This window comes from Tamandua tetradactyla, chromosome 6 (assembly GCF_023851605.1).
Source record: "Tamandua tetradactyla isolate mTamTet1 chromosome 6, mTamTet1.pri, whole genome shotgun sequence".
In the NCBI taxonomy this organism is placed as follows: domain Eukaryota; kingdom Metazoa; phylum Chordata; class Mammalia; order Pilosa; family Myrmecophagidae; genus Tamandua; species Tamandua tetradactyla.
In genome coordinates, this window is record NC_135332.1 from 46,380,618 (window position 1) to 46,395,744 (window position 15,127).

General features: G+C 38.8%; 2 protein-coding genes across 6 annotated transcripts in view; one reads left to right on the forward strand and one right to left on the reverse strand.

The window, feature by feature from the left end:
- Window positions 1-4,421: 4,421 nt before the first annotated feature.
- On the reverse strand, window positions 4,422-10,905 carry ZNF830 (zinc finger protein 830). The gene has a single exon (XM_077165188.1). It carries the CDS (start codon window positions 10,867-10,869, stop codon window positions 9,763-9,765), a length of 1,107 nt encoding a protein of 368 aa, XP_077021303.1. The 5' UTR covers window positions 10,870-10,905; the 3' UTR covers window positions 4,422-9,762.
- Window positions 10,906-10,947: 42 nt separating this feature from the next.
- Window positions 10,948-15,127, forward strand: part of CCT6B (chaperonin containing TCP1 subunit 6B) — a 52,326-nt gene continuing 48,146 nt past the window's right edge. For 3 of the 5 annotated variants that reach the window (XR_013177692.1, XM_077165162.1, XM_077165163.1), the window contains exons 1-3: window positions 10,969-11,190; window positions 12,574-12,637; window positions 13,187-13,321. Coding sequence is in view for 4 of the 5 variants with exons in the window: in XM_077165162.1 (XP_077021277.1) it covers window positions 11,054-11,190; window positions 12,574-12,637; window positions 13,187-13,321 (336 nt within the window). In the remaining variant the exon portion in view is untranslated. The other 2 variants (XM_077165164.1, XM_077165165.1) reach the window with 2 other exon arrangements.

Consider the following 15,127-nt stretch of genomic DNA (forward strand, 5'->3'; position numbering starts at 1 on the left):
AAAAGAAATAAAATAATAATAGAGAAAAAAAGACTATACATACCATACCCCTTACCCCTCGCTTTCATTTGCCACTAGCATTTCAAACTGAATTTATTTTAACATTTGTTCCCCCTATTATTTATTTTTATTCCATATGTTCTACTCTTCTGTTGATATAGTAGCTAAAAGGAGCATCAGACATAAGGTTTTCACATTCACAGAGTCTCATTGTGAAAGCTATATCATTGTTCAATCATCATCAAGAAACATGGTTACTGGAACACAGCACTACATTTTCAGGCAATTCCCTCCAGCCTCTCCACTACATCTTGAACACCAAGATGATATCTACTTAATGCGTAAGAATAACCTCCAGGATAACCTCTTGACTCTGTTTGGAATCTCTCAGCCATTGACACTTTGCCTCATTTTACTCTTCCCCCTTGGTCGAGAAGGTTCTCTCAATCCCTTGATGTTAATTCTCAGCTCATTCTAGGGTTTTTCTCAGTCCTTTGATGCTGAGTCTCAGCTCATTCCAGGATCTTTGTCCCACGTTGCCAGGAAGGTCCACACCCCTGGGAGTCATGTCCCACACAGAGAGGGGGAGGGTGATGAGACTGCTCGTCATATTGGCTGGAGAGAGAGGCCACATCTGAGCAACAAAAGAGGCTCTCTTGGGAGTATATGTCACTGAATTTCTTGCAGAACCTTGTACTATAACTTACATAAAGGAATTATTTAATGAATGTTTATTATTGTTAATGTATGCTATTGAGTGCTTCTTATATGCCATGCACTGTGCTAAGCAATATATAAGCATAGTGTCTGGCATATTAGAATCATTCAATAATGTATATATATATATATTCATCTAATCTTCATAATATATAAATATGTATTTAATATTCATATATGTTTTAATTTAATATCATAGTAACCCTATGAGGCAGGTTTCATTTTATCTCAACAGATAACAGGCTACTTTATTGCTTCATGCATTGGTACATGAAGAACATGTTTAAAGAACTTGTTTAAAATACTCTTTCCAATACCCCAACCTAGATCTACTGACCTGGACTCTCCTTGAGGAGGCCAGGATAGGGGCATTGGATGTAATCAGGTCAAGGAATCATTGTCTTAGAGATGGGCCCATTCAGGCTGACTGAGTGAGAAAGCCTTTCACCCAGAATCTGTGCGCTGATGTCTGAATCTGCAGATATTGGTCAAGTGTCTGTCTACCCTAGCATTTACCTAAAATGTAAACTCTAAGCTGCCTTTTGGATATGTCAGAAACAGTCTATGGTCAAGTAGAATTTGTCTATTTAATACCCTATAACTTGGATTTTAACTATTTCTGTACTCAGCTATTCCTTAGGGGAAAAAAAAATCTGAGTGGTGGGTGGCTGTTATTTCTTTCTGTTCTTTTCTGTATGCTTATATCTTATAATTAAACCATTTGAAAATTAAAAATCAACCCCCAAAGAAGACATATAATCACTTTTTGATAGAGTTTTTCATATAACTTATAGGACTTGAAGAAAAAAAAAATCAGGGTTCTCCCTTTAAGTGAATGTTAGGTACTCTAAAAAAAGGGGAGGGCTTCGCTATTTTCCCCTTCCTCTCATTTGGAAGGGTCTAGAAGCTATGAACCAATCCATGACTGCAAGAAAAATCCAAACTAAAAGAAAGAATTGTTCTGGCTTTCCCAGAAATAAGTTTGCTTTTCTGTCTTCTTTTCTACCCTGGATTTCTACTTTTGAGTGGGAGTCTAAACTCCTTGGGACCACATCCAAGGCCCTTTACAATCTGGCCTCAATTGACTTCCTGTCCTAACTCCCCACTTCCTTCCATGTACTTAATGCTATTATTTCCCAACACTCTGTGCTCTTTGCATGTCTCTGTACCTTTGCAGCTGCTGTCCCCTTAGTCTGCAATACTTTTTCCCCTTTCACTGCTTGGCAAAATCTTACTCATCCTTCAAGGCCCAGCTCAAATTTCACCTCCTCAGAAGCCTTTCTCAACCCATCCCCAATAATCAATTGTTCCTTCCAACATGCCCTCCACTCCAACTTTGCCAAAACATACATTCATGCTATCACATTGTATTATAGTTAGTTTTTATACATTTACATCAGTGGTTCTCAGTAAATGTCAAATATACAAAGAGAGGGCGTGAACTAAGCCTTTTTGGGAAATACTTTTACTTAATCCTGGTCCTCTGCTACTTCTAGATTATCCCAAAGAGAGTCCCACCCCTTATTTACACTTTCTCTCAGATACCCATTGATGGTGAATGGGGGAAAAGCAGTGTCCTAGAATAAAGAAATAATGTAATAACAATAATGTAAGGATCACAAGACACTGTGTAGCTGCTGTTTTCCGGTTGAAATGCCTGGGAACTGAAGTCATCGTTCTTCCTCCCACTGGAGACCACTGAGAAGTAAAACACTGCTGGAGAAATAGGGGCAGGGTAGAGCAGCCTGGGAGTGTATGGAGAGAATCTGAGGATAACATTAAAAAAAAACATGGTTCTGAAGAATGCTAAATTCCCTTAACCTTGATAACAAATTTCTCCAATCTTAATACTTGCTATTTAGGGGAGCTCCCCCCACCCCATTTCTTACATTTTGTTAATAACTAGTAGAAAGAATACCAGACTGGGAAATAAACCTACATCTAGTCTTACTTTTAGCCATTAACTTGGACACATAAATAGAGTTCTAAAATAGAGGTGATAATATCTTACTTTTCTGAGGGATGTTGAGACTTGAAGAAAACTGATGTGTGGTAAAAAAAAAAATACCCTCACTATGCAAATACAAATTAATTTTTCGTAATAATGATGCAGGGCAGGGGTTTTGAGATTGTTTCCTTGAGCAAGTTGCTTCCCTTCTGAGTCTCCATTTCCTTAGCTGTAAAATGAAGGTGTTATATATTTTACAGGGTTATTGAGAAGATTAGAGATGGTGTATGTTAAGCCCTTGCATAACGTCAGACACATGGTAGGTATAATGCTATTAGTAATAATAACCTGATAGCCTGGCTCGATTGATACTCCCTTAAAACCATATTTGGCAAAACAACCAACAACCAGACAACACACACATAGCGAAACAACAATAACCACCCCCATCAACCACCCAATCATTGCGGTCTTCCCCACAATGTGTTTACGAATGCTGTTAGCAAAATGAAGGTGCAGCCAGATGGAACTCTTCTCCTCTGAAAGATGGGAGTGCTTTCAGTGAAGGATAGCTGATTGCAAAGATTTACTCTGAAATAGCTTTGAGTGCCAAGTGACAGGAGGAGTGAGCCAAAGGAAATGGTAGTGGCAGAGAAGGTGACTAAGGGCTGAGAGCAGCTGGGAGGCATTGTGTGCTTGCTGACTCTTCGATTTTACCCTGGGACTAAATCACTTTCTCCATCCTTTTTTCCACTTAAGAGGCCTCAAGGCAATCAGGGCTGCCCACTAAATCTTGTTTGACAGATGGACTCCTCTCTTTGCTTGGTTGGTGCCATGAAGAATCCCTATTAACTCCTAAATGCAGAGGTGGCCCATTGCACTCTAGAGGCTGTTGAGGATGCTTCCTTGCACTGCTGCATGTTCTCAGAATGGGTAAGAGCTTCTTGTGCCAGAGAAGGGAAACAAGGCAGGACAAGATTTCTTAGCCCATTTTCAGTTGTTCAGGAGCTGAACTGATTTTGTTCTGGTTACAATTTCCATGAGTCAGCTTAGTCTTTTTACCGCTTTTCTGAGTAACTTCCTGCTGGGTGGATATTATTCATTTATCACCTATTGAGCCCTATTATATGCTAGGCATTATTTCAGGTTGTGATCAAGAAAACAAGCTCCCTGCCCTTCTGGAGTTTTCCATTCTGGTGGAGACATTACATTTATATACAAATAAACTTAATGAATCATAAAATAATATAACCAAGATAGAGATGGCTGTTTATGTCAACAGGCAAGGCCTTTCTGAGAAAGTGACATTAGAGCTTAGAACTGTATGCTATCTCAAATTAGGTTCCAGAGTAATTACAAGGAACCTAATCAGGCCCTAAAATGGCATGATTGAGGAATAGAAAGCTAGCCAGTGAGAACTTCAACATAGAGACTAAAGGGTAAGAATCTAACAGATGAGGTTAGAGAGGGAGCTTACAAGGTAGAGGGCCCACAGATCATATTCAGCCCACACAGTGTTTGTGAAACTTCACTAAAAACAGAAATAATCCTGATTTGCGATTTATCTTGAAAATTAAAAACAACAACAAAAAAACCCAACCATGTTAGGCCACTATTCCTAAATAACAATTGATTTCAATGTGCTATATCCCCTTACCCCACTTGTCATCAGTTCATCTGTAGACATTTGATTTAGCAACCCCTGAACATCAGGTAGGCTTAATGAGGGCTTAGATTTTCTTCTAGTAGTGTTGGAAACATATTTATTTATTAAAAAATAAAGAAACAAAATAAAACAACATACATAATCAGTAATTCACAATATCATCACTTAGTTGCATATTCATCATTTCTTAGAACCTTTGCATTAATTCAGAAAAAGAAATAAAAAGACAATAGAAAAAGAAATAAAACGAACACAGGAAAGAAAAAAAAAAAGATTATACCTACCATATCCCTTACCCCTTGCTTTCATTGATCACTAGCATTTAAACTAAATTTATTTTAGCATTTGTTCCCCCTATTATTTATTTTTATTCCATATGTTCTACTCCTTTGTTGACAAGGTAGATAAAAGGAGCATCAGACACAAGGTTTTCACAAACACACAGTCACATTGTGACAGCTGTATCATTATTCAATCATCCTCAAGAAACATGGCTACTGGAACACAGCTCTACATTTTCAGGCAGTTCCCTCCAGCCTCTTCATTACATCTTGAATAACAAGGTGATATATACTCAATGCGTAAGAATAACCTCCAGGATAACCTCTCGACTCTGTATGGAATCTCTCAGCCATTGACACTTTGTCTCATTTCCCTCTTCCCCCTTTTGGTCAAGAAGGTTTTCTCAATCCCTTGATGCCAAGTCTCAGCTCATTCTAGGGTTTTTCTCAATCACTTGATGCTGAGTCTCCGTTCATTCCAAGATCTCTGTCCCACGTTGCCAGGAAGGTCCACACCCCTGGAAGTCATGTCCCACCTAGATAGGGGTAGGGTGGTGAGACTGCTTGTCGTGTTGGCTGGAGAGAGGCCACATCTGAGCAACAAAAGAGGCTCTCTTGGGGGTGACTCTTAGGACTAAATTTTAAGTAGACTTGACCTATCCTTTGTGGGGTTAAGTTTCATATGAACAAATCCCAAGACTGGGGGCCCTGCCTATAGCTTTGGTTGTCCACACTGCTTGTGAGAATAGCAAGAATTCAACTTGGGGAAGTTGAATTTCTCCCCGTTCTCACCACTCCCCGAAGGGGGCTTTGCAGATACTTTTCCACTCACTGATCGAATCACTCTGGGATTCATCGGGGCATCACTCTGGACAAACCAGCCAAATCTCATGTCCTATCTGAGATTCCTAGTACTTATGGCATTCAATCAAACTATCTACCTAAGTTATATTAGGAAATGCACTAGTCAAAATATAAATTTTGTAACTAATATACATTTTTTGCTTTAGTCTCACACAGACGGTGATGTTTTAAAATATTAATTACCATCTATTATCAGTACCCTGCAATAATGACATTCCTTTGTTCTAAGTGTTGGAAACATATTAACAGAGGGTTTTGAACTAAAATTTTAAGGGCTCATTCTGGCTACTTTGTTGATAAGAGATGGTGACTGGGGTGGGGGATATATGCAATAATGAATGCAAGATACATGGGTAGCTAGGTCCAACAGAGACAGAAAAAAGCGGAGATTTTGGGTATATTGTACAGGTAGCACTGACAGGACTTAACTAGTGCATTAGATTTAGGAGATAAGGAAAGGGAATGAAGGATGATTCCCTGAGTTTCACCTTGACCAAACTGGTGGGTGCTGGTGCCATTACTGAGACAGGAAGGACTAGGGGAAGAAAGTTTTGGGAAGAAAATCAATTAAAAGCTTTGCTTGAGACTTACTAAATTTAGGACAGCTATTAAACATCCAAGTGGAGATGTCAGGTAGGCAGGTAGGTGAGCCAGCTTAGGAGGAAGCTGGAAAGGTTGGAAATATAAATTGGTAGTCATCAGTATATAGGTAATATTTAAATCATGGGGATAGATCAGCTTGCTGAGGGAACATAGATAACAAATAGAATGCAGTGAATTACAGGATTTTTTTCCTTATTCAAATTTATAGCTTCTAAATTCCTGGTGCTTTATAGGCTGATAGACTTTTTTTTTTTTTAGGTGTGCATGGCTGGGAATTGAACCCAGGTCTCCTGGAATGTCAGATGTCAGGCAAGGATTCTATCACCGAACCACCCATGCATCCCCGATAGACTCAGTATTAAAAAGCAATCTAAGGTCATCTGTCTAGCTAACATTCCTATTTTGTGAATCAAACATCTTACCCCAATTGGTGGTTCACTAACAGGTAACGTTATTTCCATTAAGACCTTCCAAATTCTGTGTTCAGATTGGTTTATTTATAAGAAAGTAATTTTTCATCATATCAAACTGGGACCTTTAGTAGGTGAGATTCCCTCCGCCTCCCCCTACAAAAGGGACGATATTGAAAAGAGGGCACATTAATAATCACTCCAAGTTGACATATAAACAGGGGCTATCCTGGGCAAACCTTGGAAGTATGATTAACAATACACTGCCACCAGATAGCGAACTGAATGACATTAAAGATATTTAAAAGGTGAGATGCCACTTGTCTCATGGCAACCAGTGATGGCAGAATGAAGATTTGGGGTTAAACGAAAACCCCCCAAAATCATCTGCTCTAATTCCTTCATTTTAAAGAGGAAATTAAGGAACATTACATTTTTAGCCTAATACCAAGTCAGCTAGTTACTAGCATGGGGCAGAAGCCCAGAAACTACCAATGGAAAGTAATACTTTTGTTGCATTTCAGCTTGTACACTCTTTTCACATGCATGTCTCATTTGAATCTTATGACACATTAATATATCTTCATTTTATTGTGGTGAACTAAGGTTCAGAGTTGTCTTGTCCAAGATCACCAGCCATTAGTAGAGTGGGAAGTTGAACCCATGTCTGTTGCCAATTACTTTGCTCCTTTCATTACTCCATGCTAGGCTAGTGATTACTATCAAAGATATTAGGCCTAAATTGTATTAGTTTTCCTGCAATTTTAATTCCAAAGCCTCTTGTTTTATTCCCTGTGGTGTGTAAAAAGCAGTAACTACTTTCATCATTAAATGAAATATATGTGACAGCATTTTGTAAAATTGAATGGCACTCAACAAATGTCTATTTGAAGGCTGGTTAGGATATCAGTAGTTTTCTTTTCTTCCAAGTTCGGCAAATTATTAAACTGGTAAGTAGAGTGGTAACAGGATACCTTTGTAGCATTTACAGTAATTCCAATGTGAAAGTGGCTGAATTGCAGGGGACGGTTCCCTAAAAAGAAAACAAGTGACCAGAATGAATACTTGGGACCAATTCTTACAACTTGGGAACATTGGTGGTATGCAACCTGATGCCAACATCTATTTGACTCAGCTCAGCGGTATAAAGGAATTCTTTGATATGTGGAAGATCAGGAAGGATCCACTAATTCTGGTAGCTGTTTATACTGTTCTTAGGTTCAACAAGGATTCACTGAGCAGAGGATAGGGCACCATCCTTTATCCTCTGGGACACAGAGTACTGGGATCAGATTTTGGCAGTCTTTTAGCCTTCCTAAAAGCTCAACAGTGAATCATTAGAGTTGTAACATATATTAGCACTCCTTAGACTCTTCTTTAACTGTGCTGCAATCAAGGATTCAAACTTCAAGAACACTCAGTTTTAACTTCAAGAAAGTACAAACTCCTCAGAGAAAGGCATTGAAGTCTCTCTACAACTGTTTACACTCAGTCTTTCAAATCATAACTCCACTGTCACTCTGAAATGGATCTTCTATTGTAGTTACATTGGTCTGCTCACTTTCTCCTGAGTATTGTGTTATTTTTCCACCTGGATAGCTTTCCTTTTAGCCATGCACTGTCCTATATGGTAATCACTAGTCACAAAGGGCTTTGAGTACCTGAACTGTGGCTAGTCCAAACTGAGATGTGCTGTTAGATACACATCAGATTTTAAAACTGTTGCACTAAAAAAAAAATGTAAAATATCTAATAGTTTAAAAATAAAATGTCCTGATTCCCGGTGCCTGCCCATGCAAAAAATAATAATAATAAATAAAAAATAAAATGTACTCTTAAATTTAAATTCACCTGTTCCTTTTTTCTTTTTTATGTTATTAAAAAAACTAAAATCATATTATGTGGCTTGCCTAATACTTTTAGGTTTTAAAGCACTAGCTAGCTTCATAGGCCAGGGTAGAACTTGGTCCACCATTCAAGTCCACCTTTGTGATTTCTCATATTCTGAAATAGTAAAATAACGAATGATGGGAAATTGAGTAAGTAGGTTCATACAGTTGAAGCAGACATGCCCTCTGTGTCATCAAACTGAAGTTGCTATCACCAATCAGCTGGTAGCTGAAGAAAGCTTTGTGCCAAAGGCAGCAGGAATAATTTGTGGCACATAGCAATTGATCAGTAAGAGAAAACACCCAGATCTCATCTTTACCCCTCATTTCCCACGTTTGAACACCTATATCTGTAAAGGGAGAAGGAGTGATTTAAACGATCAATGACCAGAAAAAGCCAACTGTTACTGCTGAAAAACAAATCTGTCCTACATTAGATTGAAACTGTATCTCTGAACCCTAATTTACTACAAGTATAATAATAAAATTTAAGACTGGATGGGAGATAAATAAAAGGCACAATTTCTTTTACACAAAAGACAGTAAACTTATGGAATATGTTAAAGAAAAAGCAAAGCTTGAAAAAATATAAATGGCTTCTGGATTTATGGCTGTGGTTCCCCAACTTCGGCATATATTAGAATAACCTGAAGCACTTTCATATAATACAGATGCCTGGGCCTTGCTCCAGATTACTGAATTTTTTTTAAAGCTTCATAGGTGATTCTCCAGTTCACCTACATCTGAAAATGATGGGTTTGTCAAGTGAAACTTTGGGTTAGGGAGGCTGGTCATGTTTCACATATACTTTTTCCATGTTCTCCTAAAGCATATTTTTGTAAATAGAAACAGAATCACAGAGAACTGATTAACCTAAAATGACATGTGTTTATGAGCAGTCTTTTTTTTTTGGGGGGGGGGAAGGGGGGTGCGGTGTTCTTAAAACAAAAACAACTCTTGAGTTTGATTTAGGAGTTGGAAAAAGTGATACACATCCCAAATACCACATTTTTCTATTCATCTGTAAGCTTATCTGTTGGTATAATTTCTATTAATTTATAAACTTTAAAACAGAATTAGTTAAGTAAATATATATTTAACTATGTACAATATTTACAGTATATAGGTTTTACAATTCGAATTATACATTTAAACTTGTAAATATGTGAAAAAGTTGGCATTTTAGTATCTCACACTTCAAAAACAACTTTACCTCAAAAATACTTTACCCAATTTTTCTAAGTGCTAATCCTCACAGACTCTTTTATCTTAGCAATCAGAATAGGTACCGAAACCTCTGGACATTGAGTAACCAGATCATATCAGGAGATAGCACTTTCTATACAAAAGTAAATGGGGTTAGAAATCTTGGTTCTTCTTAATCCTATAACAAAGCCCCTTTCACCCTCCAGTCCTGAGACAACAAATCCTGCAGTTCTCCTTCATCATCGCTGTCAGCATTCTCATCTTCCTTTTTCTGCAGTTCTTTAATGGTCAGAACCTCTTTAAGCTTATTCTTGATTTCATCCTGACGATTCCGTAGTTTTTCCACCCGACGGTAACACTCTATTTGCTCATCGATCTCACCAATCTGCCGGTCTAACCGTCCCTCCTCATCCTCTTCAGCCACTATGGCTTCGGAAATAGTGTTGACCTGCCTCATGGCTTTCTGAAATTCGTCCCACTCTTTATCCATTTGATCTTTTGGGGCATCAACCTTTCGTACCCTCGCATCTATTTCAGGGTCGTCAAAAAAGCCTTCCGGTAATGCTTCCGCGGTGTTCTCTTTCCTTTCCACCACTTTTTCATGTATTTCTGCTTTCTCAATGGACCCTGAATGAGGGATTAAGGGGGCCTTAGGAGGATTTGTATCAAAGAAATCGCTTGGCAGCACACTATTTGTGGCCTCCCGCGATGAAGAAAATGAGTGTTCTCTGCCTTTTGAGTCGGGTGGCGGCTTGCTGGCGCCCTCCCCTTTTCCTTCTCCCTCCTCCTCCTCTTCCTCATCTTCATAATCAGGGAGTAAACCGAGTCCCGGAGCCTTACTGGGAGTCGCTTTAGTGGACTCCTTTCCTTTTTTGTCAAAAAAGTTAGTGGGCAAAGTGGATGTGGAGGGCTGTACCTGAGGCACCAGCGAGGCCTTCGCTTTCTTAGCGTCTTGGCAACCTGCGTCCGGCGCCTTTCTCTTGGCTGACTGGGGCGTTGTGCTGGTGGATGGTCCTTGGGTGGCTTCCTTGGAACCTTTCAGCTCGGCCACTTTTTCTCGGTGCTGCTTTCCGAGGACGTGAGTCTGCCACAGGAGCTCGCTCTTAACCGGGGTGTTACACAGGGCACAACTCAACTGCCCCAAACGGTTGTACTTCGCGAATGGAGATTCTATTCGTTTCCGGTTGGTGCTCAGGCGCTGCTTCTCCTTCATCAACCGCCGCAGTTCGTCCTGATTCACCACTCGTTTCCCCGCCGACGGGCGACTGGAGGTGGAGGACGCCATTTTTGCGACCGAACTCAAGGAGATACTGACTTCCGCCCCGGCGATGCCGAATGACATCACTTCCTTTCTGTGCGGTGATTGGCTAGGGCTCAGGCAAGTGGGGCGCGGTGTCGTAGATTTTCCTCAGAATCGCGGTTGAGAGCGTCTGAGCTGGAGGAGAAGCCGGTTTCTGGACCTTCTGGCTATGGCCGCGGTTAAGGCGCTAAACTCCGAAGTTGGAGTGGCGCGGGCCCGGGCGGCTTTGTCCGTCAATATATGCGCTGCTCGAGGGCTGCAGGATGTGCTGCGAACAAACTTGGGGCCTAAGGGCACCATGAAAATGTGAGGCGGCTGTTGGAGTGGCACTTGGGGCACCAGGGTTTGTTGGGCTTTGGGGCGCGCCGTGAGGCAGAAAACCGCGAAAAGATAGGAATGATGTGGACACATTTTGGGGGGCCTTTTTTCCCCCTCGTTTTCATTCTGCCTTGAGGTTATCTCCAACTTGGTGGGAGAGGAAGGAAAAAGCCTCCCGGAGGAAAGGGCCTCATGAGTGACCGCGCTCCTCACCCCATCCGCAACTTCTTTCTGTGGTGCTAAGGTTCATATGCAATTAGAAGGTCAGTTCGTTTAGTGTCTCATTAGAAACAAACTGTTTAGCTCCCGTTGTCTTTTAAGATTCTGTGCTTTCAAGAATGAGTGATATAAATTAACTGTAGAAGAGGACGCTGAGATATTAGTGCTGGGAACACAGATACAACTTCTGTTCTTATGGAGCTGTGGTAGGGGAGACGTGCTAATAATAATATGTGCATACATGCATATATTCATACACATAAGGAGAAGGAAAAGCCCCTCAAATAGCAAGTGATGGGGATCAGAGTCTTAAAAGACGAGTAAAAATTCATCTGTAGGAGAAGGGAGTAAGGGACTCCAAGATAGAGCAGCTTCAGGAAAAGAAAGTTGAACGGTATAAATACAACAGAAGCAAAATCAAAACATGAAACATTGGGGGAAAATACTGGTTGGGGAAAATGGTAGATGATACAGGAAAGGTAGACATAAACCTGATTGGGAAAGGTCAAGTATATTATGCTACATGATTTGGATTTTACCTTGAATATGATGGAAAACTTAAAAATCATTGAAGGATGTTTGATCAGACAGCTGAGTCCCATTTTGTCTTTCAGAAAGGTGACTAGTATGATGCTTGGGTTAAATTTAGAGATATCAGAAGGCAGTTGAAGTAGTCCAAGGTAGAGATGATAGTTGTAGTGGAAATGGAGAGGAGGGTTGAGATTTGAGAGCTAGTTAGGCTGCAGAATTGGCACAATTTGTGGTCTAATAATATATGGCATGATTGTGGCTCAGTTGAGTGAATGAATGATAACATTCAACAAAATAAAAAATAAATCTGCAGGAAGTTTGCATGTTTGTCACCTGTAGAATTCCACGACATTCTTTTGACCAAACCACTGTTCATAATCATTGACTGCTCCAATATTTAAACCCATAGATACTATCTTTGGAATGAAATATCCGTAGCTGTTCAGCAGGGGAGAAATGATTGTGTGGGTTTGGTGGTAATTACTGTAGTGTCTCCCCACGGTACAATGATGTCTTCCAAGCCCAGTTCCCCATATTAAATATGATGGAGTGGCAAGCACTGGAAGTGTTTTGCTCAGTTCTTGCCATGTGAGGTTAATAACATTACTGTTCTCTGAACAGGCTTGTTTCTGGTGCAGGTGACATCAAACTCACCAAAGATGGCAATGTACTGCTTCATGAGATGGTGAGCTAATGCTGTTGACTTTAATAACCACGAGAAAAACTTAGTTAAAAACTTAGTATAATCTGTATATTTATCAAGGCTGACAGCTAAATACTGCAGTCTTGAGATACACTTGTTAGAGTAAACTTGATAAAAAATGTTTTTCGACTGTTTTCGAATTGTTGTCTAGTACCAATAATAGCTTAGGAATGCTTCCAAATTAATATCTCCAAGTGCTTTTAAAGGCACTGCATCATATTCTTTGTAATCATGGGGGAAAAATCCTTTGCAATTTTAGTAAATGTGTCCATCTTTGAGATTGAAGGCTTTAATCTTATTTTGGAAATGTCATTGCATCCCAAAGCAAAGACTTTTATAAAATAGTCAGACCTCATTAGTTTTCAATTTTTAATTTTCAGACTTGACATTTATTAAGTATTGATAATATAAAACTTGTAAACTTGCAGAATGAAGCTTCTTTTATTATTGACCCTTAGGTTACTTGTTTTCAGTAACCTGCTTCTTTATCCCATCCTCTTTCTTTTTTAATCTGTTGTTTACTTTTTCCAGCAAATTCAACACCCAACAGCTTCCTTGATAGCAAAAGTAGCAACAGCCCAGGATGACATTACAGGAGATGGTACTACTTCAAATGTTTTAATTATTGGAGAATTACTTAAGCAAGCAGATCTTTATATTTCCGAGGTACTAATATTTCACAGAATTCACGTTCATTTAGTACTTTATTTTGGATGAAAAATTATTTGTTAGTAAAGTGGTTTAATTTTAGAGCATAAAAGTTAATTTGAATCGAAACATTCTTGGACAATTATAAAAATAATAATGAACTTTTTTTGCAAAATGATGTCTTTTATTGGAATTATGTACCTCTTTTAAGAATGAAATATTTAAGATATGTAAAAAGGTAAAGGCATACTCATGTTTCCTTGGCTAGTTTAAGAAATAAAACATTACTGATGAAGTTGAAACCAAATTATTTATCTTTCTAAAAATAACTGGAAAAAAATAGAAGATTTTTACATTGTGAATTTACCTACATTTTAAGTATTTTCTGTTTTCAACCATCTACTTTAGTCACACTCTTCCACTCATTTGCCTTTGAAATCACCCACATTTTTTTGTGTGTGTGCCTTTGTTAAATCTCTGTGTTCTTGGCATTGCTTATCTCTCTAAGCATTTGAATTGTTCCTCTCAAGGACCATTTCATCAAAACAACTTTATTACTTCTTTGTGTTTCACAAGTAATGGGCGCTTAGGTTCACTAATATTGGCAATATCAGTTCAAAACCTGCAACTTACATCAGTTAGGATGCTTTTTTGGCTATAAGTAGTAGAAACTTGACTAAAGCGTCTTTTTAAAAAAATTTTTTAAACTTTTTTTTATTGTGAAATATATATACAAAAAAGCAGTAAATTTCCAATATATTTTAACAAGTAGTTATAGAACAGATTTTAAAGTTTGATATGGGTTATAGTTCCACAATTTTTTGTTTTTTATTCTAGCTGCTGCAAGACATTGGAGACCAACAGAAATATCACTATAATGATTCAGCTCTCATACTCATTTGTTAAATTCTATTTTCTCTGTTATACGACTCTTTCTCTTTAAATACATATATAAGCAATAAATTTCAAAGTACATCACAACAATTAGTTGAACAGATTTCAGAGTTTGGTATGGGTTACAATTCCACAATTTTAGATTTTTATTTCTGGCTGCTCTAAGGGAGCTAAAGCTTCTTTAAACAATGAAATTATTATTTACCTTAACAGAACATACAGAGATAGGGCAAACTTCAATGCTGGTTAATTTAAAAATTTAATCAGTCATCAGGTACCAGGTCTTTTCTGTCTCTTAGCTCTTATCATGAATGAAAGAGTGCCCCATCCTGCTTTCCATAGTAACACCTAGAAGGAGATGGCCTAAGAAAACTATTCAGCCAACTATAAACGTAAATCCTTCCTTTAGTATGATTGGGCCACTGACTTATGCCCATCCCAAGCCAATAACAGTTTAATCTAATAACTTAGATTAATCAGGATCAACCCCTTGAACTATAGATAGAGTGAGCTTCCTCTGAAGCAGAGAATGAAGAGAAGCCTTTAAATTAAGGATGGGTGAGGAAGAAATTTGTCCTAGAAGGATGCTGACAGATATCAACATACTTATGAGACAATGTGGCAGTACAGTGATAGAACTAGGCACAGTATGTGATAGAAACACTAAGGAGGGAGGAGTATCTTAAACTAGCCTACAGTGGTCAGGAAGAGCTGTCTGGAAGAAGTGAGGTCAGTGCTAAGTCTTCAGGATGAGTAAATTAGCCAGATGAAAGACTGAGGGGTCTGGAGAATGGCATTCCAGGCAGAAAAAACAAGGTGAGCAAAGGCACAGAGAAGAGAAGCAAAATGATATGTATATAAAGCCAGAAGCAGTTTGGTGTAGCTGGAGTTTAAAGTGAGGTAGAGAGTAGTAGAGAAGAGGCTAGAGAA

Bases quoted from the DNA above. Each gene is read 5' to 3' on its own strand.
- ZNF830 (XM_077165188.1), bottom strand. From the start codon at position 10,869: ATGGCGTCCTCCACCTCCAGTCGCCCGTCGGCGGGGAAACGAGTGGTG.